At 49.6% G+C, this 24,068-nt stretch overlaps 1 protein-coding gene across 5 annotated transcripts in view; it reads left to right on the top strand.

The window, feature by feature from the left end:
- Positions 1–24,068, top strand: part of IQSEC2 (IQ motif and Sec7 domain ArfGEF 2) — an 80,700-nt gene that overhangs the window by 16,242 nt on the left and 40,390 nt on the right. For 2 of the 5 annotated variants that reach the window (XM_041741652.1, XM_041741657.1), the window contains exons 2-3: positions 9,693–9,722; positions 23,679–23,774. In XM_041741652.1, the coding sequence (XP_041597586.1) occupies positions 9,693–9,722; positions 23,679–23,774 (126 nt within the window). Of the gene's footprint in view, positions 1–9,692; positions 9,723–21,641; positions 21,813–23,678; positions 23,775–24,068 lie in introns of those variants that run through there. The other 3 variants (XM_041741654.1, XM_041741653.1, XM_041741656.1) reach the window with 3 other exon arrangements.

Genomic DNA, 24,068 nt, shown 5'->3' with positions numbered 1-24,068 from the left:
GACTCGATCCCGGGTCTCCAGGATTACACCCCGGGCTGAAGATGGCGCTAAACTGCTGGGCCACCAGGGCTGCCCTCTTTCAAGAGTTTTTTTGTTTTTTTTTTTTTTTTCAAGAGGTTTTTACAGTCACTTTTCACATTGTCACGATTTAGGTGGCTCTTGAACTTAGGAGGCGTCTTTTGCCTTTTCCTCAGGGCTTTTCCATTCCTTGGCCATTGTAAGTAAGTCTTTATATCACTTTTGGTCTAGGAAAGCTCTTGCATGCTCCTTTTGGAAAGGCCAGGGCTCCACTCATCTTTCTAGCCATGCTCTTCCTTTCCTGACCAGTATTCAAGTTGTATTGAACTGTGTCATGTTCCCTAAACAAAGTGGACTTCTTTGTGCTCCCATACCCATATTCTGGCTATTTTATTAGCCAAGAACATCTTTTTACCCCTAAGGAGCAGATAGCTACTGAACTGTAGAAGAACATCTTCTCTGTATGTCGCACTGTTCCAGGTACATGGCAACACTGAACAAAGCAGACAAAATCTCTGCCTTGTGAAGCTGATATTCTAGTGTGTGGATATCTGGGGGTGGGCAGGCAGGGGCAGAAAAGAAACAAGAGGATGCAGAATCTGTCCTATAGTGTTAAGTGCTATGGTGAAAAATCAAGCTGGACAGGAGTATGGGGAGTAGAGAAGGCCCCGTCGACTCCACCATAGTCAGTATTTGCACAATTATTTTTTTTTAATTTATGATAGTCAGAGAGAGAGAGAGAGAGAGAGAGAGAGGCAGAGACATAGGCAGAGGGAGAAGCAGGCTCCATGCACCGGGAGCCCGACGTGGGATTTGATCCCGGGTCTCCAGGATCGCGCCCTGGGCCAAAGGCAGGCGCTAAACCGCTGCACCACCCAGGGATCCCTATTTGCACAATTATTATTAAGCAGCCTTTCCTCATTGAAGCATTTTCCAATGTTTTGCACATTATTTATGACCATAATCCTTCCAGAAGCTCTGTTGGGTTAATGCTATTGCTATTTACATTACATTGATGAGCAAACTGAACCTTACAGATATAATTCACATAGTTAAGAGGGGCAGAGCTGCAATTGAGGTCTAGGCCTGTCTGACCCAAAGCCTGTGCTTGTAACCACTAGGCTGTTCTGTCCCCAGCAAGCCTCACCACAACTCTCTGAAGTGGAAATTATTATACCTGTTTTATAGTTGGAGAAACTGAGGTTCAGGGAAAGGAATGGACTCATTTGTGGTTGCACAGCAAATAAGTGGATTTGAACCTAGATCTGTCTTCCTCTTAGTGTTAGGCCTTTCTATAAACCCTGAGGCCTAAGGACCTATGGACTTGCCTGCCTCTACTTTTTCAGGGCCCAGGCAAGGTACCAGTTGAGGCTTTTGGCCCTCCCTGCTTCTCTTCCTACCTATGGTTCTTATAGAACCTTGGGATGAATATGGCTACTCCATATTCATGGAGTACATACACATCAAAGCCCTGCCCCATACAACTTCCCCTTGGCCACCTGTTGGGCCTAGCAGATGGACCTGGATGATAAGACCACATAATTCTTGCAAATAAGCTCAAGAGGTACAGGCAGGGGACTCTGGGGTTCTGGGTACCAGGAGTGCAGTCTAGAAGACAGAGGGCCAAAGATCCTGATGGCTGTATTCCCATGGCCCCACAGACCCTTTACCTCATGGAGAGAGGCATCTAAAGTTTGGGGTCCAATTTAGGGCCCTCTGTTTCCCAGAATGGCCAATGGTATTGTGATTTGTAATAAGCTAGACCCCAAGATCCCCCTTCTTTGGCTTCCCGAGCTAGGTCCTGCTTTTGCAGTGAGGGGATGGGTGGTATCCATGGGCCTGAGTCTTCAAGGCCTCTGAGCAGTAAAGAACAGACCCTTCCCAGCAAGCACGGCTGGACCTGCCCAGACTCTTAGGTCCCCCGTCACAGTATTTTCTCCATAGCACTTGCAGGACATTTACCTTCATTTCTTAGGAGCTTTTAAAAAATTAGACATTTAATGCATCCTTGCATTAGAAAATGTAGAAAAAACTCAGAAAAGTAGAGGCGAAAAACATTACCTGTAATTACAGCACACAAAGGCAGCCACTGCGAGCATTTGGTGTACTTCCCTTGTTCTTTTTTATTCTTTTCATGTAGTTGAAATGATATAGCACATACGATTTTTTTCTTGCTTCTTTTCACTTGAGCGTTTCCCCCACGTAATTGCATATTCTCCACGAGCATTATTTTTAACGGCAACTGATATACCATAATGTACTTAACCATCCTCCAAATGTAGGGCACAGAAGCTGGGCCCATTTTTTCCACAGTTTTAAATCAGGCTGCAGTGGGCATCCTTGCACATACAGCTCTAAAACTTACAGCATTTTGGGAACTGGCCTTGTAGAGGAACAACTGTCCTCAGCTTATTTCCCTTTCTAGATGTTCCCCGTGGCTGGGTCTGACACATTCTGGTAGTAATTCATTTGTTCATTCATTCCATCACCACATAATGGCTCCATACCTCTGTGAGCTAGACCCTGAGATATAGGGGTACAGGTGTGACTAAGTCACAGCCCCAGACTGCCAGGGGCTCCCCCTCTGCAGGGAGAGTCAGGCACAGTAATGGACACTTTCAGAAAAGTTTGATCAGGGCTGTGATGGAAGCAAGAAAAGGTTACTACAGAAGAACAGAGGAGGGCCTCCTCATCTAGCCTAGAAACATTAAGATAAGCTTTCTGGAGGAGGTCTTGCCTAAATGAGTTACGGAAAATGATTAGGAGTTGGCTGCAATAAAAAAAAAGGGGGGGGGAACTTCCTGTTAAACATAATGAGTTGAATTAACTTATTTATCTCTGCTGCTTCCCCAAATCCAACTGAAATATGAGAATTCAGAGGCACTATGAACCACAGAAGGCAGGGTGAGGTATGGAATTGAAAACAGGGAGAATTTTAAAAGTCTGTTAACAGACCCTCTTGTCCCCTCCCTGGCCCCATCTAGTGAGGGGCCTCCTCCACCCCCAACCCCATCTCTGCAGATGGGGGTTGATTTTTTGGAGAAATTGAAGTTAAGAGGCCCCGGGCTTGGGGATACCAGGCACAATAAAGGGTGGGATGGAATAGGGTTATAAGCAAAGGTTTCTGCATCCTAAAACAGTGGGACCCCAACCTCCTCCCACTTTCCTACTTCTAGGACACCAAAGTCAGGAGCATACAAGAGAGCAAAGTAGTCTTCTTTGAGGAAACTGAAAGGCTCTAGAGAAAGGCCTGCAAAAAATGACAAATGGGAGTCTTCCAACAAAAGAACAGGCTTCAGCCCAGCAACTGTAGTGAAGCCTACCACCTGGCAACCCTCATCTATACACAGAGCTTCCCGTCTGCTTGTTAGTGTTAGGGAAACCAATCGCCAAGGATCACCAGCCAAGGACCCTTAAGATTGGTATATTTGATTTTATGTAAATTAAGCATTGTTACAACTGACATTTAACACACACACACACACACACACACACACACACACACACACTCACACATCCCACTGGCAAGCCTTAGGTAGCTAGATATGATCAGATAGTACAAGGCTTTTTGAAGAAGATATCAACCTATAGAGTGACCAAAAAAGCAAGCAAACAAACAGTAAAGAGAGGAACTTGGAAGGAACAGATGTCAGGAGGGAGGAGAAGAACCTTGGGAAATTAAAGATAGGGTCAAAATAAAGATTTCAGCAGGAAGGATTAGAAAATAAAAGGAGAGAAAACATCCTAGGAAAGCAAAATAACAAGATGAAGAAATAGACAACAGAAGAGAAAAGATGAGAAAATTGGAGGATCAGTTGAGGAACTCCAACATCCAACCACAGGAGTTCCAGAAATAGAGAGTGGCGGAAGCAGCACGAAGGAAGTAATCAAAGCCAAAATACAAGAACATGTCCCAGAACTGAAGGAATAAAAATCCCACTGAGTAACCAGCAAAATAAATGATAAAAAGACCCACACCAAGGTATGCCTGTGGAATTCCAGAATACCAGTGATAAAGAGAGGATCCTTAGGGGTTCCAGAAAACAAAAACATATCATACACAAAAAATCAAGAAAAAGAATGGCATTGGATTTCTCAACAGCAGCACTGGAAGCTAGGAGACTATAAATGTAGCAGTGTTCTAAAAATTCTGAGCAAACATAATTTCCAACCTGGGAGTCTATACTCAGTTGAATTATCAATCAAGGGGCAGCCCCGGTGGCGCAGCGGTTTAGGGCCACCTGCAGCCCAGGGCATGATCCTGGAGACCCTGGATCCAGTCCCACGTTGGGCTCTCTGCATGGAGCCCGCTTCTCCCTCTGCCTGTGTCTCTGCCTCTCATTCTCTATCCGTGTCTCTATGAATAAATAAATAAAATCTTTAAAAAAAGAATTATCAATCAAGGCTGAAGGCCTAATGAATACATTTTTCAGATAGATGGGGTCTGAAGATTTTATGTCCTAGGCCTTTTTGCTCAGAGTGCTGGAGAATGTGCTCCAGCAAAATGTAGACATAAAGTCAGAAAAAAGTCCAAGGGATCTAGGAAACAGATGAAAGGTGAAAGGAATCCCAGAGTGATGGGGCAGGGACAAGATCTTAGTGCAACCTTAGGTGGGTGTAGAGAGCGCCCAGCCTGAATTGCAGTAGGGACAATGTCTTGAAGGGAAAAAGAAGAAAATCTGATGGATTGCCTGATGTGTCAAAACACGTTGAGAGAAGAAATGCGCTTCTGACAGAGTTTGGGGAGAACTGATCATTGTTCTGAAGAAAACTAAGCAAGCAAAGTCATCACCACCATCAACCCCAGGGAAAAGGAAAAGCAGTATGGGAAAGGAAATGTAGTTATAGCATATGATATGATTTATCCATTATTAGCATTGATGCAGTCATAGTAATGTCAGCTACCAGTACTGGGTATTGAGGTAGGTGTATGCACGGGTTCTTTAGAAATGATGAGGTAAATACCTGAACAAGCAGTTAAAAGAGTTGAAGTGGGTTTGTCTCAGAGAGTGGGGGTTGGGGGTGGGAAGGGGGTAGAGTGGAGAATCTGTTTTTTACAATCCTCACAGTCCTGTGTGACTTGAAAATCTACATACATGTATTACTTTGGCAAAAAAAATGTAAAAGGACACACAAAAGAAGTTTCACAAGCAGATTAACAATGTGAACATATACTTTAGAAATCTGAAAGTGAACTGAGAAAAAATAACACTGATAAGGAGTTTCATTCTAAGATCCTTTGACAGTTTGACTTTTTCAGCTGTTTCACATATCACTTTAATACAATTAAAAATAATTTTAAAAGGGCACCTGGAGGGCTCAGTTGGTTAGGCGTCTGCCTTTGGCTCAGGTCATGATCCTGGGGTCCTGGGATGGAGTCCTGCATCGGGGCTCCCTGCTCAGCGGGAAGTCTGCTTCTCCCTCTACTCCTCCCCCCTGCTTGTGTGTTTTCTCTCTCTCTCTCTCTCTCTCTCTCTTTCTCTCTCTCAAATAAATAAAGATCTTAAAAAAATAATTTAAAAGACCTAAAGAGGGGCAGGGAGTGTTCCAGGTAGCCAATACCAGATGCGTGAAAAAGAGATGGGAGGGCAGGGTGAGGTGGAGAGCCTTGGAGAGTTTGGGCAAGACAGGCAGGGAGGTCACTGGGAGGAGTTACTGATGCTTAAAGCAAGAGAACCACATCAACTGATGTGTACTTTAGAGATGTTCCTTTAGCAGTGAGAAGGGAGTTCTCCAGTGAAGAGACTTGCAGTTAGATCAGGCGATGTCTAGGAGAGAAGGTGCCTGGCTGCCCTAAGGCCGATTGTCAGTTTATGGAGAGACCTGTGTGATACCTGGGCTAGGATACCCACCTCCTTGTCCTCAGGGCACTGCTGGAAGAAGCCCTGTTCATGGTTGTCCTTCAGGCTTCCTTAAAAAAAATCTACCTCCATCAGTATCCAACCTCCTTTCTCTTGGACACACGAGTTTTTAGACATGTTACTCAACTCACATCCTGACTTGAGGACCAGTCTGTCTCTTTCAGGTAACTTTGCATTTCTCATTTCTGATATATTTTATGTTTGTTAGTTTAGCTCTCAGAGGACAGTCTTGTTTATCTAATTCCAGGTTCTTGGGGTGAAGCATCTTATTGTTTCCTGAGGTGCTGTTTATGGATGGCTGGGAAGACCTAAACCAGAGGCAGGGAACCAGTCAGAAGGCAAGGGCAGAAACCCCAATGTGGCATCTCAAGGGCTTACATTCTTTTCAGTTATTCTGCCCTGTTATCCCAATAGGTCCCCCAAAGGTTCAGGAACTTTCCATATTTTGCCATTTATTGTCTCATCTGCCAGACTGCTTCTTATACCTGGAAGCAGCAGTGTCAGAATCCTTGGTCAAGGGTGCCTGGCTGGCTTGGTTGGAAGAGCATGAGACTCTTGATCTCGGGGTTGTGAGTTCGAGCCGCATGTTGGATGTAGAGATTGCTTTAAAAAAATCCTCGGTCCGATTACATGCCCAAGTTTTGGGTTCAGAAAATATGGTCACTGTACTCATAGGCTTTGATGAATTACTATTTATTGAGGACCACTCCTGAGGATAGGAACTGGCCCTGTTAAACCTTTTGAGAACCCTGGAATCTTAAGTGGCCTGTCATCAGGAGAAGGCTGTGGGAGTAGCAAGACAGATTGATTTCTTCTCCTGACATGGATTGATAAAGGGAGGCCTTGTCCCCTGGGTCTTTGGGTCTCTATGTAATAGACAGCTGAACCAAATTGATACAAAAGAGAAACTTTGGCATTCCGAAGGAACAAAAAATTTCAGAGCCTGAAGGTTGTTGGGAACTCAACTTAACACAGCCCCATTGTTTATAGATGAGGAACCAAGGTCTAGCCAGAAATGACTTATCCAAGTGTGTGCTATCTTTCAAAGAATAGTGGCTCAGCTTGGTGGAGTAAGAGGTAGACTGACCATTAGGCAGGTCATTAGCCCCAGGGAGGTATAGGAAAGAATAGCATTAATGGTCACTGTTATCTACATGTAATTCATAACATACTAAATGTGTAAGGAGCCGGAAACCTCCGAGGTGGGAAACACCCCTACCTTGAATGTTGCATGATGCCAAACACTCTCAAACTGGTAAGAATTAGTCCACGGTGAGGAGAACTGGTTAATACATCTGCATCATGGCTTGGAGCTCTTTCACTCCCCTGAAGTGCCACCTTGAGGACTGTAACACATCACATAGAAATGCTTTTGGAGCAGAAGTACATGTGTGATAACCCCTCAGAAGAAAGAGCCCTAGAGAGGAAGAGTCTGTCTTGGCATCAGGGAAATAGGACAAGGGATCTCACCTTAATGGTGTGCATGTGCTCAGCATCAAGCCACTGGTACAGTGGAGTATGGTGATAAGAGCACAAGCTTTGGGCTTTATGCCAAGCTCCCCTACTTGTATGATGTGTGGCAAATCATTTCAACCTCTCTGAGTCTCAGTTTAATCATCTAGAAATTGGATGAACAGTTTTCACATTGCAGGATCAAAGTATATAACGTAGGGAAAGAGCCTAACATGGTGCCTGGTACATAGCAGGTGCTCAGCGATTATTCACATGATGATGGGGATGATTATATATGTTGCTTATGCTCTAAAGCAGATTGGGGCAGGGGGCCAGTCCATGAGCTCTTGGAAGGTTCATATTTCCAGGTCTGGGTTTGGTATACAGTAGACCTATTTAGTGTGTGCCGGGGCTCAGGGGTGGGGTGCCTGCCTGGAGCAGAGGCTTAGTGTTAGGGAGAGAGGCTGAGGGGCTTGGCCTTGATTCTGTTGGGGGATCATTGAAGTCAGACCCCTCCGACCTGGTACCTGTGACTAATTGAGCCAGGCCTCAGAAGCAATCTTGCTGATTCGGAGTGAGATGGAAGGTTTTAATAAATGTGAAAACGTGCTCTGTGGCCCTAGTCCTCTGTCCCTTTAGGGGGCCGTGAAGGCTAAAGGTTAGTGCCACTGTCCTTGGCTGAACACACGTGCCATGTGCCAGGCAGAAAGTGTGCTAGGCCAAGCCTCATAGCCACCTGATGAGGGGAGGGATCCTCCCCTCACCCCCATTTTCCAAGTGAGAAAGCCAAGGCTTGGCATAGGGGAGTGCCTTCCCCAGGATCATGTGGCTAGTAAGTAGCAGAACTGGGAGTGCTCTGTTAGAGCTCCAGTGCCCTGATGCTTGCCTGCCCTACCTCTCTGTGAGGGCTCCATTCACTCTTTTTGTTTGTTTGTTTGTTTTTTATTGGAGTTCAATAACACCCAGTGCTCATCCCACCAGGCTCCATTCACTCTTTTTTTTTTTTTAATTTATGATAGTCACAGAGAGAGAGAGAGAGAGAGAGGCAGAGACACAGGCAGAGGGAGAAGCAGGCTCCATGCAACGGGAGCCCGACGTGGGATTTGATCCCTGTTCTCCAGGATCGCTCTCCAGGATCCTGCCCTGGGCCAAAGGCAGGCGCTAAACTGCTGCGCCACCCAGGGATCCCATTCACTCTTATAGCAAATACTCTCTTCTGAGGTCCACCTCCTCTCCCCATGCACCCCTGTCTCATTTTGCATGCAGCAGAGATAATGCTCCTCTCACTGAGCTTGAGTCTTGGTTCTCTTACCTGAGGACAGAGCCTGTGATGTGTTATCTCTCTCTTCTCTGCAGGGAAAATGTGGCGGGGGTGGGGCTGGGGGGGTGGCGGGTGGGGAGTGTGGGGAGGGGTGGGGGGACTCTAAAGGAGGAGGAAGAAGACAAAGGAGATGAGAAAGGCTGCTTCCCACACTTTGCCAATTCTTCCAAGTTCCTGGGTCCTGTCTCCCCTTTCCCACCCTGGAGACCCCAGTGCCACGATCCCAATCCTCCCTGCCCCTCACCACACCCCCTCCCCAGGAGAAGCAGCCAGAGGGGTGTGCTGCAGATTTCACTCATTCCCTCAGCTCCCTCAGAGCTGTCCTGCACCCCACTCTCTCCTCTCTGCCCTTCTTTCACCTCTGAGGGGGCCTCACGATGAAGAAGGCAGGCCAGCATAGTAGAAAGGAGCCCAGCAGCTGACTCACTTACCCCCTCAGCTTCATTCCCTTCATCTAGAAAATAAGCAGGTTGAACTAGGCAATTGGCAAAGCCTTTTCTATGTTGTTAATAATACCTGGCATTTGTCTGCTGGGTTCCAGAGGGCTTAATCATCCCAACAGTCCTGCCAGATTGGCCTTATGTTCCAGGTGGGGAGAGGGAGACTGAGGCTTAGGTCCTGAGAGGGGAAATGGCTTGCCTGGGTCACAGGGCTGGTCTGTGGCAGAACTAATATCCAGGGCTAGGTCTCTCTGCGTTTAAAGTGGGGGGCTCTGCCTTGGCCCACAGTTGTGGGCTGCCTCTTAGCCACTTCGATTTGGGCCTCACTTCTCACTCTGACCCACCAGAGCCCTCATGGTTGGTTCCAGGAACCTCTCCAACCTCACCCACACCCACTCCTCCCCTGGTTCAGTCCACCCCCACCATACTATCTTCCTCCTGGTCCCAACAACTTTCCCATTGGCTCTCCTCTGCATGAAATACCCTCCCCTTCCTTTTCATGGCATGTGTTAGGCCACAAGGCCATTGCATAGGGCACCAGGAGAAGAACAGAGAACGTGTACTGATCATTGGGGTTTTTTTTTTCTGCTTCCCTTTCAGATCTGATGGTGAGAATTCCAGGACAGTCAGGTCAGTACCCTCTTTCTGTAGTAGCAGTGGGGAGATGGGACAGGGACTGGGGTGGGCCCTTTGGTTTGTTACTTGGGGATCTGTGGGCAGGGGCCGGCGGGGGGGGGCGGGTTGACCCCAGGGGTTTTGTCCCATTGGTACTAGGAGTGGGTATGGAGCAGAGTGGGAGGGCTAAGGTGAGTGTAGCAGGCGTGGAAGGAGGCTGAAAACTGTTCCTCAGTCTTTCTGACCCTGGCTACTCTGGGCTGGGCTGAACCCCAGAAAGACTCATGATTGCTGCTCAGATGGGAAAGCTGACCTGCAGAGAGGTCAGCTCTGGACCTGGGTCCTTCTCCACCTTCTCCTTTCTGGAGAAGAGGGCATGAGAGAAGCAGGGCTTCTTTGGTCTGGCATTGGTGCTCCACCCTGAACTGCACTAGCTAGCTCTGAGTAGTGAGATCTGGGTGGACTTTTGACATGACACATTCTACACATTAGAAACATACATTATGGTGACAAGTGCACTTTTTTTTCCATGCTTGGTAAAAAATTACAAGCTTCAGTAAGTTTTCGTGGTGTGATCAATCTGCCACTCGAAGAGATGGGAATAAAACTGGGGTAAAGACAAGGGCTAGTTGTGCATTTCCCAGGCCTTAACCCATCAGAAGCTTCACGAAGTCACAAGTATCAAGAATAGGGTCTATGGGGGAATGATGGGGTATTCAGGATAGGGCCCATTAAGTGTTAGCATCCAGATCAGGGGCAATGCAGTGGGCCTCTGAGATAAGATGAGATGGGCCCAGGCAACAGAGGCATGGGATGGGTACACTGAATTCCAGCCAGGGCTACACAGTTCTTAATGAGCACACACAGTGCCTTTGTGAAGGGTGGGATCCACTGAGTGGACCAGTTGAAGGCATGTTCCCTTTCTCCAGGGCTACTGCGGCCTCTCACCGGGGTTCCCAGCTCAGTGAGCAGAGCACAGGTTGCATTTCAGCCCGCCCCCCGCCCTGCGCTGTTTGTGGCCTCTTGGCCATGAACCCTTGTGCAGAGCACAGCTTGTCCAACCATATGCAGCCGCCCAGGTCCTGCCATTGGGCAGTGGATGTGGGAAGCGAGGCAGAGGATCCCAGCATATAGCCAGAAGCACATAGTGAGACACAGCATGTCCTAGTATCCCAGGCAGGAGCTGTGGGAAGATCACACTGATGCCCCGGGTCTGGGGTATAGGCTGTGGCCAGCGGGAGAGCAGGGGACTGTGTTAGGTGCAGTCAGGCCCAGCGTCTAGGCAAGGAGTACATGACAAGATGCAATTAGTCCCAGCACGCAGCCAAGGAGGACAGCATGGGCACAGCCTGTCCTAGCATTTAGGAAGGCACTACTAGTCTAGCAAAGGATATGGATCCCACTGTCCCACTACGGGTTTGGAGAGAGGCAACTTAACATGGCTCTGAGCACAGGTTCCCAGGCCTCCCCCCTGATATCCCTGCTGCTTGTCGAGGAACCTGATCAAAGGCATCTCTAGCTCCCAGCTCTCCCCAGCAGGAGAGTTCCTGGGACATGCAGCTCAGGGTGTTTACTGATGATCATAATCATAAGTCACGATGGCATACACTAGGCCTTTACAACTTATAAAAGTTGTCAGGGACTTTCTTTTGTTTGATCCTCCCAGCAACACTGTAGGTGGAGCCCGAGCTGGCCTTATCATCACTGTTTTACAGTTAAAGAAATTGAAGCTTGGGCTAGTTATGGGTTTTGCCTACAGCCACACAGCTAATAGATGGCTGGGCTGGAATTCAAACCAAGGTCTGCCTGGCACCAAGCCCAGAGCCCTTCCCACGTTGCCACTGTGGGAGCTCTTGACAGCCTGGCAGATAATAATAATCATCCTCCTCATCATCCTAATATTAGTAATAATAGTAGTTATCCTTTGCTCCTCACATATTAAGAACTCTGAGCATGATCTTATTTAATGCTCACAATGGCCCTGTTAGATGTGGGTTGGGATCCCAGATTTATGGATGAGGACAATGAGGTACCCCAGAGGGTCAGCACCTTGCCCAAGGAAAGAACAGCAATAGGTCAGGGCAGCATCACTCTGACTCATGCCTTGTGCTGTCTGGTTGCAGAGCCAGCATTGATTTTACTGAGCCATACTTCCCAACACCTGTCCCAGTTCCACAGTCCAGGAGGCCGTGGGGGGAGGGTGTCTTGAGGACTCAGCAATTGAGAAGCAAGGGTCACACTTGGGCTGTGGAAGGGTCCTAACACATAGCACTTGTGGGGCAAGAGCCAGCAAATGGGGTGGGAAGACAAACTTGGAACCAGGACTGGGTGGAGACGTGTGAAGGTGCTCCCGGACCGGACCACACACATAAATGTTTGAGCTCACTTCAGTTAGGGGTTAGGGAGATCTTTGTGGAGAAGGCATAATCTGATCCAGGCTGTGGAAGACTGTCATGCAGACTTTACAAGGCAGTGAGGGCATGGGGGCAGGGTCCACATCCCTGGAAGTGGAACCAGCATGCATCAGAAGTGAGGATGGGATGAGAGTGGGTGCATTCTGTTGGGCTCCAACGGATCAGGGCAGGAAAAGAGCTAATGCTAAAGTTCAGAACATGGATCGGGGCTGGGTCAGAGACCTTCTGTCCTCAACAGGAGCCAGGGAAGGCCAGAGGAGAGAGACTGGGCTCTGCAGCATAGCAAAGGCAGCATCTGGGTTGGGGCACAGGACGCCATTTATGGCTAGGTCACTTTCTCGTTATGCGACTTTGGACAAATCTGCTCATCCCTTGGAGCTCCAAGTGTCCTCATCTAATAAACTGTGTGTGTGTGTGTGTGTGTGTGTGTGTGTGTGTGTGTAGAAGGGAACGGTGGATAGAAGAAACACCAAGGAGAGAGGCTAGGCCTTGGCTGTTGTGGCAGCCAAGCAGCAAGGAGGGAGCAGGGTGGGTAGATTGCAAACCACTGAGGCCTGAGGGCTTCTAAGTATGGGGTGCCAGAGAAAGTGTGGAGTCTAATTAGAGCTGAACAGCTGGTGTTGTGCGAGGGCTGTGGGCAGAGGAAGGTGCCTGGACTTCCTGTGGATTTGTGAGAAGCTGTCGGGCCTACAGGCATTTGAAACCAAGGTCCGCAGAGGGCATGAGGATGGCTCAAATTCACAAAGCTACCTGGTCAGTGGAGCCTGCTTCCTCACTGTGTGCTCTCTGCAGTCACTGAACTTCTCAGATGAGGTTTCCTCATCCGTGAGTGGGGACAACAGTTTGGACTCCTCTGGGTTAGATGAGAGAAATGAAAGCAAAGCAGTGTCCAGCATAAAATAGTGCTCACTACATCCTAATGCCCTCAGCCTTCGGCCGCCCCCAATCCATTGTCTTTCACTGGATAGCCAAGCTTGAAAAATGTGGAGATGTGCCTGAGAGGCAGGAGGGACTGCTACCTCTGCCACCAGAAACCCAGGGATCTCAGGTTTGGAGGCACTGCCATGGTTGGGAGGGTCAGGCTGGAACTAGGGGGCCTGGGGGACCAGGCTGGGGTTGCCAGGCATGCAAGGATGAGAGCCACGGAGGTGGCCTGTTGCTAGGGAAGGAGGGAGGAGGTGGGGGAGCCACTGACACCCGCAGAGCCCAGGAGGTCCCCATGGCAACAGGAGCCGCTGCCTTCTGAGGAGAAGTGGGAGGAGGAACCACTGCTGGCTCTGTTCCCAGAGGAGGCCTCCCACTCTGGGCCCCAGTGCCCCCATCTGTCCAACTGGAGTTTGGCTTAGATCACCTCTAAGATTCTTCTTTGTTTTGACCTCCTGGCAATCTGGGGTGGCTGAGACCACAGACCTTCCAAGGCTCCCCAGTCCACATGTCGATGACACTGCCAGTCCCAGGAGGCAACCCAGCTGTGTCCAAGTCTTCCCTCCCATGCTGCCTACCGTTCAGCAGAGCCTAGTTTCCTGTCCTGCCCAGCTCTCTGTTCTCACCACTTCCTGTGCCTGCCACCTTGTCACTTTCAGGTCAGCTGAAGTCTTTCTGGCTCTGGGGGGCCCAACCCCAGTCCTGCTCATTCTGGGAAGCCTTGCCTGGCTGCCCTAAGCCCACCCCGGCTGCTTCCTCCCTCCTGGGATGCTCTGGCCCCCCAAACCTCAGGTCAAGAGCTCCTCCTTGCTGCCTCTCCATATCCACTGCTGCCATTTATCTGGCAGCTTCTTCTTTTTTAAAATATTTTATTTATTTTTCATGACACACACACACACACACACACACACACAGAGAGAGAGAGAGAGAGAGAGAGAGAGAGAGAGAGAGAGAGGCAGAGACACAGGCAGAGGGAGAAGCCGGCTCCATGCAGGGAGCCTCACATGGGACTTGATCCCGATCCTGGTCTCCAGGATCACGCCCTGGGCTGAAGGCGGTGCTAAACCACTGAGCCACCTGGGCTGCCCTATCTGGCAGCTTCTAAGGATGGGGCTCCACACAGGATGCCTGACAGGCTCAGATCTTTACAGTAAAATCTACGGGGTCATATCATGAATCTCCATTTTACAGACAAGTCACTGCTCTGTGAGCTTCTGTGACCTGTCTGAGGTTCCCTGGGTAGTGTGTGGTGGAGCCAGGCTTGAACTTGGCTCTGTGTGATTGCTGCTACCCCAGGGCTGGTGAGGCGGGTGTTTGCAGCAGCAGCACTTACAGAGTGTTAGCTAGAGCTTTTGCATGCCAGGCACCATGCTGGGCACTTTACCTATACTCTCTCATTTCATCTCCATAATAACGCTATCGGGTATATGTTCTTGTCATTTTACCAGCAAGGAAACTAACCTTAGCTGAAATTATTTCCCTGGTAGTAGAACAAGGATAGGGATTCAGACCATCAGAGTTGCCATCACCACAGCAACTCTCCAGCAGCACATAGAGCATTCCCTGTGTACTGGACCTGTGTTGGGTGGTCTGTTGGGGGTGGGAGGGCAAAAGCGAGGTGCCAACACAAACGAGCCAGCTCTGGCAAGCCTATATGGGAGTGTGCTAAAGAGGAGAAACCAGTTGTAAGGACAAGAGTCTGGAGTGGGAGAGCTGGAGTGACAGTGGGATAGAGGAGGATGATGTGGGGGGAAACACGGGGGAGTTGGATAGTTTTCCCAAAGGAGGCACCATTTCAGGAAGCTCACGAGGGACAAGAAAGGGTAAGAGGGTCTTCCCTCCCCTTCCTGTTTGCACTCCCCAGCCTCTGCCTGGCCCAGCCCCAAGAAGCAGGTGACCCCTGAGCTGGTTGCATGCCTGGTTGGCACCAAAATAAACTTGCCTTCTCTCTCTTCCCCTCCCCTTGCCTCTGTCCCCTCTGTCCTGGCTTTAATTAGCAGCCCTGGGGATGAGTCACTTGGCAGCTGGGGAGGGAGGCTGCACAGAGCCCAGTCAAGCCTCGACTCCTGCCCCACGCCCTGTGGGCAATGCCACTGTGCTCATGCATGCAGGTGCCCTCCAGTGTGCCACCCAGTTTCATGTCCATGAGGGTGTGAAGAGCACCAGGGTGCTGGCATGCGTCCATGTGTGTCTGGATGTCTGCAGAGAAGCAAATCTAGGCATCACTGCCTTTGTTTCTGCGTGCCACTGAATGTCAGTGTGTGTGAGTGTGGGGCTATAATGTGTGTCTGTGGTAGCAAGTGGCAGAAAATGAGGGAGCATTTGAGTGAGCAAATACAAACACTGTATAATTGCATTCACCCCTCCCTACATAATGTTCTCTATGCAGTCTTGCTTATGCAAGCCCTGCACTTATATCCCCAATTTTCCCTTGTCTTAGTCTGGGTACATTTTATTGCAGGGAACAGAAACCCACTCAAACTTGCTCCAGAATAAAGGGGGAGAACTATTGTGAGGCTAAGGCTACATCTCACAGAATCTGAGAAATGAAATATATATATATATATGTATATATATATATATATATATATATATATATATATATATATAGAGAGAGAGAGAGAGAGAGAGAGAGAGAGAGCGCGAGCGCCAGGCCTCATACCAATTGGAAGCAGGACCAAGAAGTCAAGGACCAGGATTCTTTCTCTTCCCTCACCCCACCCCCCTCCGCCCTGCATCTTCCAGGCCCATGTCTTGTCTATGTATCTCATGGCTTGACTGGTCCCCCATCATCTCTTTGTCACTGCCTCGCCCCTCTGGACTAAGCCTCCTCTGCTTTCACACCTTTTGATATGGCTGCCAACCCTGGAAGCTATGTGACCTTATAGCTTACGGGTCCATTCCATAGGACTACAGCATTTCTATCCAGCCTATGGTAACATAAGACAGCAAGGGGGGCTGTAGGTGGGAGTCAGTTCTCCTAGAAGTGGGTAAGGATAGAGAGGTCAGATACTTCCACAGTGAGCAGTTTTTATGAGTCCACAAGTGAAATCAGAGCCTGGGCACCTGGTGGGCGGGGGGGGGGCAGTCTGCTCAGAGCCCAGGTTTGTAAGGTTGCCCATCTATCAAGATTTTGATTATTTGCTCACCATGCTTTCAAGTTCTATGCCCTTGCCTCAGAACACCTTGTTTTATCGAAATAATTCCCCCTTTTAATGCCAGAACAGCTTTTATGTGCACCCGTGAATATTACCATTGCTATCCAGGTATGGTTATTGTCATAGCTCTGGAACAACTGGCACAGTGCTACTCATGGGACAGCTGTTACTGAGTTCTTGGTTGCTTTGAGAATTTGCACATTTTATTAGTGCAGTGACTGAATTTATAGTTATCTGCGGTATATAATTACAGGCACACATTATCAATATTATCTGCTTGATGCTTGAGCTTACTTTTCCATTAATATAAACCCTTGCAGTTTTTACATTAATTACAGAGAGAATTAATGACTTCTTAGACAAGTTTTCATCTATGAGTAAAGAGTTTGGAACCAGCTGTGCCCATAATGACTACTCTCCAGACGCAGGGGCAATGCCCACGGCTCTAACTTTGGCCATGGCCTCGCATCCTCTGGCTGAGACTTAGAGGCTGCCCACCACCTCCCCGGGGGCCTCCTGTTTCTGGCCTGGCACAGAGAAGGTGCTGTTGCTATTTTTAATAAGAATGATCGCTTTTTCATTATCATTAAAGCTGTCTTCTACAGGTAAATGGTAAATGTGAGTGGGAGAGATCATCCCAGGTTCAGAGCAGAGTCTCCTTCAACTTCTCCCCTCTGCCTCCTTATTTATTTATTTATTTATTTATTTATTTATTTATTACTATTCCAAATATTAATAATTGCTTTAATTCACAAAATGTCTGCTGTGCAGGTACTGTTAGGGAGCATTTGGCACAGGTTCTCTTTAAGCCTCCTGGCCACCCTGCCAAGTAGGAGTGATTGTGTACACTATACAGCTGGGGAAGCTGAAGCCTGGGGAAGTAAAGTGACTTGCCAGTCATCCATCCATCCATCCACCCACCTGTCCACTCACCCATCCATCCGTTTGTCCACCTATCCACTCATTCATGCGAGGATGATTTATTGAGTACCTCCAGTGTTCTAGGCACTGTGCTAAATTAGATGCAGTTGATACAAATACAAATAATAGAGTCCTGCTCTGAGGAAGCCCACTGTCCAGTAGGGAAACAGACAAGGAGACAATTACCAGGAAGTGGAAGGCGGGAGCATCTCAGAAGTATACCCAACCCAGCCTGAGGGCCAGGGAGGCTTCTCTAAGCTGCCATCTAAGCTGAGACTTGGAGGATGAGTAGAAGTTAGCCGGGTGAGGAGTGGGGGTGGGGTGAGGTGTTTTGGGCAGAGCAGAAAATGTACGCCATGATGGTGGCGGCACGGTCGGCCCCTATATTTGGGAAGAATGGAAGCTCTTTTCTGCAAAAGGAATGGGGCTGTCATGAGAAATGGCGTGGAAACAGAGCAGAAGGTAAATTGGGAGGCTGTAACTGGGACCCTGGTCAATTAGGCTCAGAGCTAAGGAGCTGCAGTCCCCTGGGGCAGTTTCCCTGCTTCCCGGAGCACCTGGTACGTACACACACACACACACACACACACACACACACACACCGCCTTTTGCCTGGGCAGCATCGGGCCACGATCCCAGTGGCCACAGTGCCCTCTAGTGTCCACCAGCCCATCTTGCAGCCTCTCCACCTCCAGGTGGATTGTCCACCAATCAACACCACTTACTGACCTGTGTGACTAGATGCCCTGTGCTGGTTGCAGGGGACACTGGGATAAATAAGACCCAGCCTCTATCCCCATAGGGCTCCTGGCCCAGAAGGAGCATCCGCATGTGGACAGAGGACGCTGAGACAAGTGCAGGGTGAGAAGGAAACAGGGAAGGGGTCAGGGCAGGTTCCCCAAGGGCACAACCTGTGGGCAGAGCAGGTATTTACCTATTTACCTATACACCGACCTGTGAAGAACAAGGGTGAGCTTGCAAGGTGGAGAGGTGGCAGTGGGAGGCCGGGGGGGGGGGCGTGGTGGGGAATGGCTTCTTGAACAGAGGCAGAGTGAAGGCTTGGACAGCTGTGTGGCCAAGAATATAAGCACTTCTGTCTGGGTGGTGCACTGCTTGAAGATGGGAGTCGGGGGAAAGCTGAGACTAACCAGAGGGTGGGGGGTTAGGTGCCAGCTCAGAGAAAGTTCTAGGGTGCCTGCCTCTAGCTTATGGTTGGCACTTAGTGAATGGAATCATATAAGGAGCTCCCCTGCCCTTTGGGGATAAAATAAATAAAATAAGATTTTATTTACTCATTCATTAAAGACAGAGAGAGGCAAAGACATAGGCAGGCTCCCCATGGGGAGCCTGATGTGGGGCTAGATCCTGGACCCTGGGATCACACCCAGAGCTGAAGGCAAATGCTCAACTGCTGAGTCACCCAGGCATCCCCCCTTTGGGGATTTTAAACCCATCTGAGGATCTGATGAAGCTATGCTCCCCCCACCCCCAAACATGCTGTTACTCATTAATATTTTCCATACGACTTCAAGAACTTCAGAGATACTCCCCCCACTCCCACCCCCCAGTGCCTACCCATGAACCACAGGCTGCCAAACTACTCTTAGTATAAATACTGAAACTTTATCGTGGCCTCCAAGGCTCTGTGTGATTGGACACCTGCCTACATCTCCAGCCTGGCCTCTCTCCCCTTTGCTTTTTCCACTCAGCTGCGTTGGCCTCCTTGTAGTTCCTGGAAATACCACCTCAGGCCTTTTGTCGAGTTGTTTCCTCGGCCTGGAACATCCTCTCCTGCTACCTCCACTTTTTGTCCAGCTTAATTCCATTCGTTGGTGAATATCTTCTCCTCTCTGATACAAGCTCTGTGAGATCAGGATGTTGGCTCCCCTCAGCCCCTGCCATATCAGGTCCCGGCCCAGTGCCTGGTCCGTAGGATTTATTGAACAAGTGAGTGAAGGCCCTGCTGGTGCCCTATGGCTGGGTGAAGCTCCTCACCCTCAATTCCTTCTTCCTTTTGGCCCACTGGGTCATCACATGAGTCTACCCAACATGCTCAGATACATCTGATTTCCAAGAGTGGCTCAGAGACTTCTCCCCATCCCTGAAACAAACAGGCTTCCTGTGGGTCTCCCCTGTCTTCCTGGGGTAGGGGTCAGATTCTTTCAGGCTCGAGCTGATTCTTTGTCATATATGCACTTTTGTTTCATGGCACCCTTAGAAGAATCCATGAGGTAGAAATGGCTACTCCTCTCTCATAAATAAGGAGACTGATCCTCAGAGGGGTTATCCAGCTAGAAAGTGCTGGAGCTGGGACTTGCACTTGATCCACCAGGCACCCAGCTCTCTGCCTCGCCACAGAGGGGAAGGAGCCTACCCCAGGTCACACAGTATCAGCCTTCCTTAAGGCCAGGACTAGAATTTTTGTCTCTCAGCTCCTACCAGGCCAAGAGGCGGGTCTGGGCCAGAGGTGCAGCAATGAAGGCACAAGACACAGCTGCCGTAGGAGCTAGAAAAGCTGAAAGAAGAGAGAAAAGAAGCGGGAGTTGAGGCCCCCCCAAGCAGCACCCCAAGGACCAGGGGCTTTAGAAGGTGGGAAGAGGGAAAGGAGGCCACGATAAGCCCATAGATGCCAACTTTGCAGTGGTCTAAAGGGCCTATCTCTCTCAGCAGCTTTGGCCTTTTTTGAGAGGAACCAGCTGCCCCAGCAGGGAGGCAGGAAGGCAGGAAGGCTGGCCTGTTGCCTGTCAGTTCCTATTCTTTCTAGATCACTGGCCCCCTGGCCCCTCCCAGGGCCGCCTTCTGCTCAGAACAGCTAGGGGCCTGGGCTCTGGGGCCATGAAAGGACAGGAGCTCTCTGAGCTGGATATGTGGGACTCTTAGGAACCCCCCTATCTCCCATCCTTCACATCCTCCAAATTCTCTACTCTTTCCAGCTCCACTCATATAGAAGAGGGAGGGAGAGAGAGAGATTACTGTGATAGGTAGGTAGGGAGTCAGGGCATCTGGATTCTAGTCTGACTGGCAGTGTGAACATTAGCAAGACTCTTCCCCTCTGGAGGCCTCAATTTCCCCATCTGTCAAGTCAGGCAGGGCACTTTCCTTGGGAGAAGAGCCTCTTGATTGAGAATGGCGTTTCTTCTGATTTGTGCTTCTCTACTCAGGGAACATTTCTCTTAGCCAACTTGGGAGACAACACAAAAGAGAATGAGAGCTTATTTTTTTTTAATTAATTTTTATTGGTGTTCAATTTACCAACATACAGAAAAACACCCAGTGCTCATCCCATCAAGTGTCCACCTCAGTGCCCGTCACCCATTCCCCTCCACCCCCCGCCCTCCTCCCCTTCCACCACCCCTAGTTCGTTTCCCCGAGTTAGGAGTCTTTATGTTCTGTCTCCCTACCTGATATTTCCCACACATTTCTTTTCCCTTCCTTTATATTCCCTTTCACTATTATTTATATTCCCCAAATAAATGAGAACATACACTGTTTGTCCTTCTCCAATTGACTTATTTCACTCAGCATAATACCCTCCAGTTCCATCCACATCGAAGCAAATGGTGGGTATTTGTCGTTTCTAATGGCTGAGTAATATTCCATTGTATACATAAACCACATCTTCTTTATCCATTCATCTTTCGATGGACACCGAGGCTCCTTCCACAGTTTGGCTATTGTGGCCATTGCTGATAGAAACATCGGGGTGCAGGTGTCCCGACGTTTCATTGCATCTGAATCTTTGGGGTAAATCCCCAACAGTGCAATTGCTGGGTCGTAGGGCAGGTCTATTTTTAACTCTTTGAGGAACCTCCACACAGTTTTCCAGAGTGGCTGCACCAGTTCACATTCCCACCAACAGTGTAAGAGGGTTCCCTTTTCTCCGCATCCTCTCCAACATTTGTGGTTTCCTGCCTTGTTAATTTTCCCCATTCTCACTGGTGTGAGGTGGTATCTCATTGTGGTTTTGATTTGTATTTCCCTGATGGCAAGTGATGCGGAGCATTTTCTCATGTGCTTGTTGGCCATGTCCATGTCTTCGTCTGTGAGATTTCTCTTAATGTCTTTTGCCCATTTCATGATTGGATTGTTTGTTTCTTTGGTGTTGAGTTTAATAAGTTCTTTATAGATTTTGGAAACTAGCCCTTTATCTGATATGTCATTTGCAAATATCTTCTCCCGAGAATGAGAGCTTATTGCTGTGGTCAGGAATATTGGCCAGGGCCTCATCTTGATTTCCCAAAGTGGTCGAATAGAACATTACTTGATCTGGAGCACCTCGCACAATGACAGCTGTAGTACCTGAGCCCAATTACTTAATGTCTCTCCATCTTGTTTTCTCCTCAGGAGAATAGGGCTTAGTGACACATACTTGACAGGGTGCTTGGGGAGATTCTAGCAAAGATGCAGGAGCCTAGCCTGGGTTTGGCCCAGAGGAGTCACTGTGAGTTCTCAAAACTGCTTCCTCTTACTTGAAGTTCCCAGCCCTCCGGGGGGAGCAGGGGAAGGAGCAAAGTTTCCAGTTGCAGTCTGGCCTACCGCCCAGCTGGTCTGGCCACGCCTCCTTGGTTCCTCCTTCTAGGGAAGGGCTAGGGAGGAGGGGGTGGTGACACAGTGGAAGCACCGCCCGGCCAGGGGGCCTGCCCTCAGGACAGGTCCAGACCCATGGAGGCCCCCAGGAGGAGTAGCAGGTAGGAAGATAGCCCCCCCGCCCCACCCTGCAGCCTGACCCCCTCCTTCCCTGCGCTGGCCTGGACTCGGTCCTTGGGCTGCTGATTCAGCAGCCTCCTGGCTTCCTGGTTCCTGGCTCCACTCTTGAACTTTAGGAGGCCTCTGGCTTGGGGAAGGAGTTAGAGTGGGTGAGCATGGGCATCTGGGTGCCCAGTGCTGTAAGGACTCTGGAGCCCTGAACAGCAGCACAGTCTGTGGCCTATGAGGGGTGTAACTAGTGGCTGCCTTGGCATGCTAGCCTGGCTCAGCACTGCAGGGCTCCCCGTAGCCACTGAGATTCTCTGATACTCACATTCCTAAAGCCTAAGGGTCTCTACTTCTCAGGTTTAATGAGATAATGGGTCAAGAACTCTGGCTGGTGACCAGCACATAGATAGCACTTGAGAAACAGTCGTTCTGATGATGATCATCATCATCATCAACATCATTTCAGAGTCTCTGACAAGAACAGTCTCAGATTCCAAGATCCTTATAAGGATCTAAGATTTGGGCATCCTCAAAATCACAAGGGAGATCCTGGGTAGCTGGCCTGGCCTGCAGCCACATTTCCTGGCCTTTACTTGGGCTTTGGAATAGCTAGTCCCTGACCACAACCTGCCTTCAAGGGCTGTGGAGGGGACAGGAGCTGGCTGATCTGGAAGGGCACTGGGTAGACCAGGCCCTCAGCCTCACTGCCCTACTATCTCCTGGTGCCCCTTCCCCCACCCCTGTCCATTCTCTGGACTTTAATCGTGGGAAACAGGAGGCACAGGGGCCTTTGGACCCTTGCACTAGGGGTGGGGGCACAGCACTGGGGGCTGGCGTGTGGGCCGTGTGCTAGGCACAGCACTGGCCTTGGAAGCAAAGATTCCTACTGGGAACCACTGTGTCCTCTGGCTCACTGGGCCCCATCCACCCACTCAGCCCCCACCTTGTCACCTAGACCACTGAGACCTTGTCACCTCTCCTCCGCCCTCGCCTCTCCTCTCCTCTGCTCTGGTGCTCTCTTGCTGTCTTCTCTCTGTGTCTTTTGTCTTGCCCTTTCTCTGTCTTCCTCCTTTTCTGTCTCACCCTTTCCTTGTCCCTTTCAGTTTCTCTCTGTCCCTTTCCCACTCCTCCCACAGTGTTTCCTTCACCCTCCTGGCCTGAGTTCTTCCCCGGCTTTGGGCCCAGAGCCTCTTCTCCCTCTCTCCCTCCCTCCCTTTTCATCAGGGGCCTTCTATAAGGGGGAGCCCCCCCCCCATACATCTTCGCCCTTTCTCTTTCATTCCCCTTCCCTCCCCCTTCCCTACCCGTGTGGTGTCTGGTGTGAGGAGGGCTCCCTTCCCCCTTCCCTGCTGTGGTGTACCAGTGTCTCCGTGGCTCAGGTCCCCATGGAGTCACCTGGAACACAGGAGGCCCAGACTGGATCTTTTGTCTCTGCTGCCCCCTGTTGTCATTGTGTTCTGTTTGTGGTTCGAGTGCCGTCCTCTCTTTCTTGACTTTGTGGTTTTTTTTCTTTTTTCCTTCCTTCCTTCCTTCCTTCCTTCCTTCCTTCCTTCCTTCCTTCCTTTCCTCCCTTCCTCCCGCTCTTCCTCCCTCCTTCTCTTCCTCCCTCCCTCCTTATTTCCCCCTTTCCCTTCTCTCCTTCCTTCCCTGCCTCCCCACCTCCTAACCCTCCTCTTCTATTCCCAATCCTCCACCACCCATTCCTCCCAGTCTTTCCTTTCCCCTACCTCACTTACTCTCATTTCCTTGTCCCTGCTCCCTCACCCTGCCTCTCCCCTCCCTCCTTGTCTCTCTCTCTCTCTCTCTCTGTCTCTCTCTCTCTGTCTCTCTTTCTCTCTCTGTCTTTTGCTGTCTCTCAGGTCCACAGCGTCTCATACTCTACACCAGTATTGCTGTCCTACTCAGGTCCTTGACTCCATGAAGCTTATCCCCTCAGGCAGGCTGGCAGAGAGCAGGTAAGAGCTAGACCCAACCCTCCCCCCATCCTTCACCCTCCTGGACAAATCTGCCACAGCATTGCCAGACCCCCCTCCCCCATCTCCCTCTAGCCCCTGGAGTGATTGTGGATGGATGTCTGATCCTGTGAGGAGAGTGACTGGGAGACCAGGTAGGAGACCAGAGAGGACATTCAGATTCTGTTTGTAGTTTGTCCTTCCTTAAAAATCCCTCCCTAGATACCCACCCCAAAAAGTGGGAGTGGTCGGTTCTAGAATATGGAATATTTGAGCTGTTTTGAAGGATAAATAAGA

Source organism: Vulpes lagopus, chromosome X (assembly GCF_018345385.1).
Source record: "Vulpes lagopus strain Blue_001 chromosome X, ASM1834538v1, whole genome shotgun sequence".
NCBI lineage: Eukaryota > Metazoa > Chordata > Mammalia > Carnivora > Canidae > Vulpes > Vulpes lagopus.
This window is presented reverse-complemented; position numbering and strand designations above follow the sequence as displayed.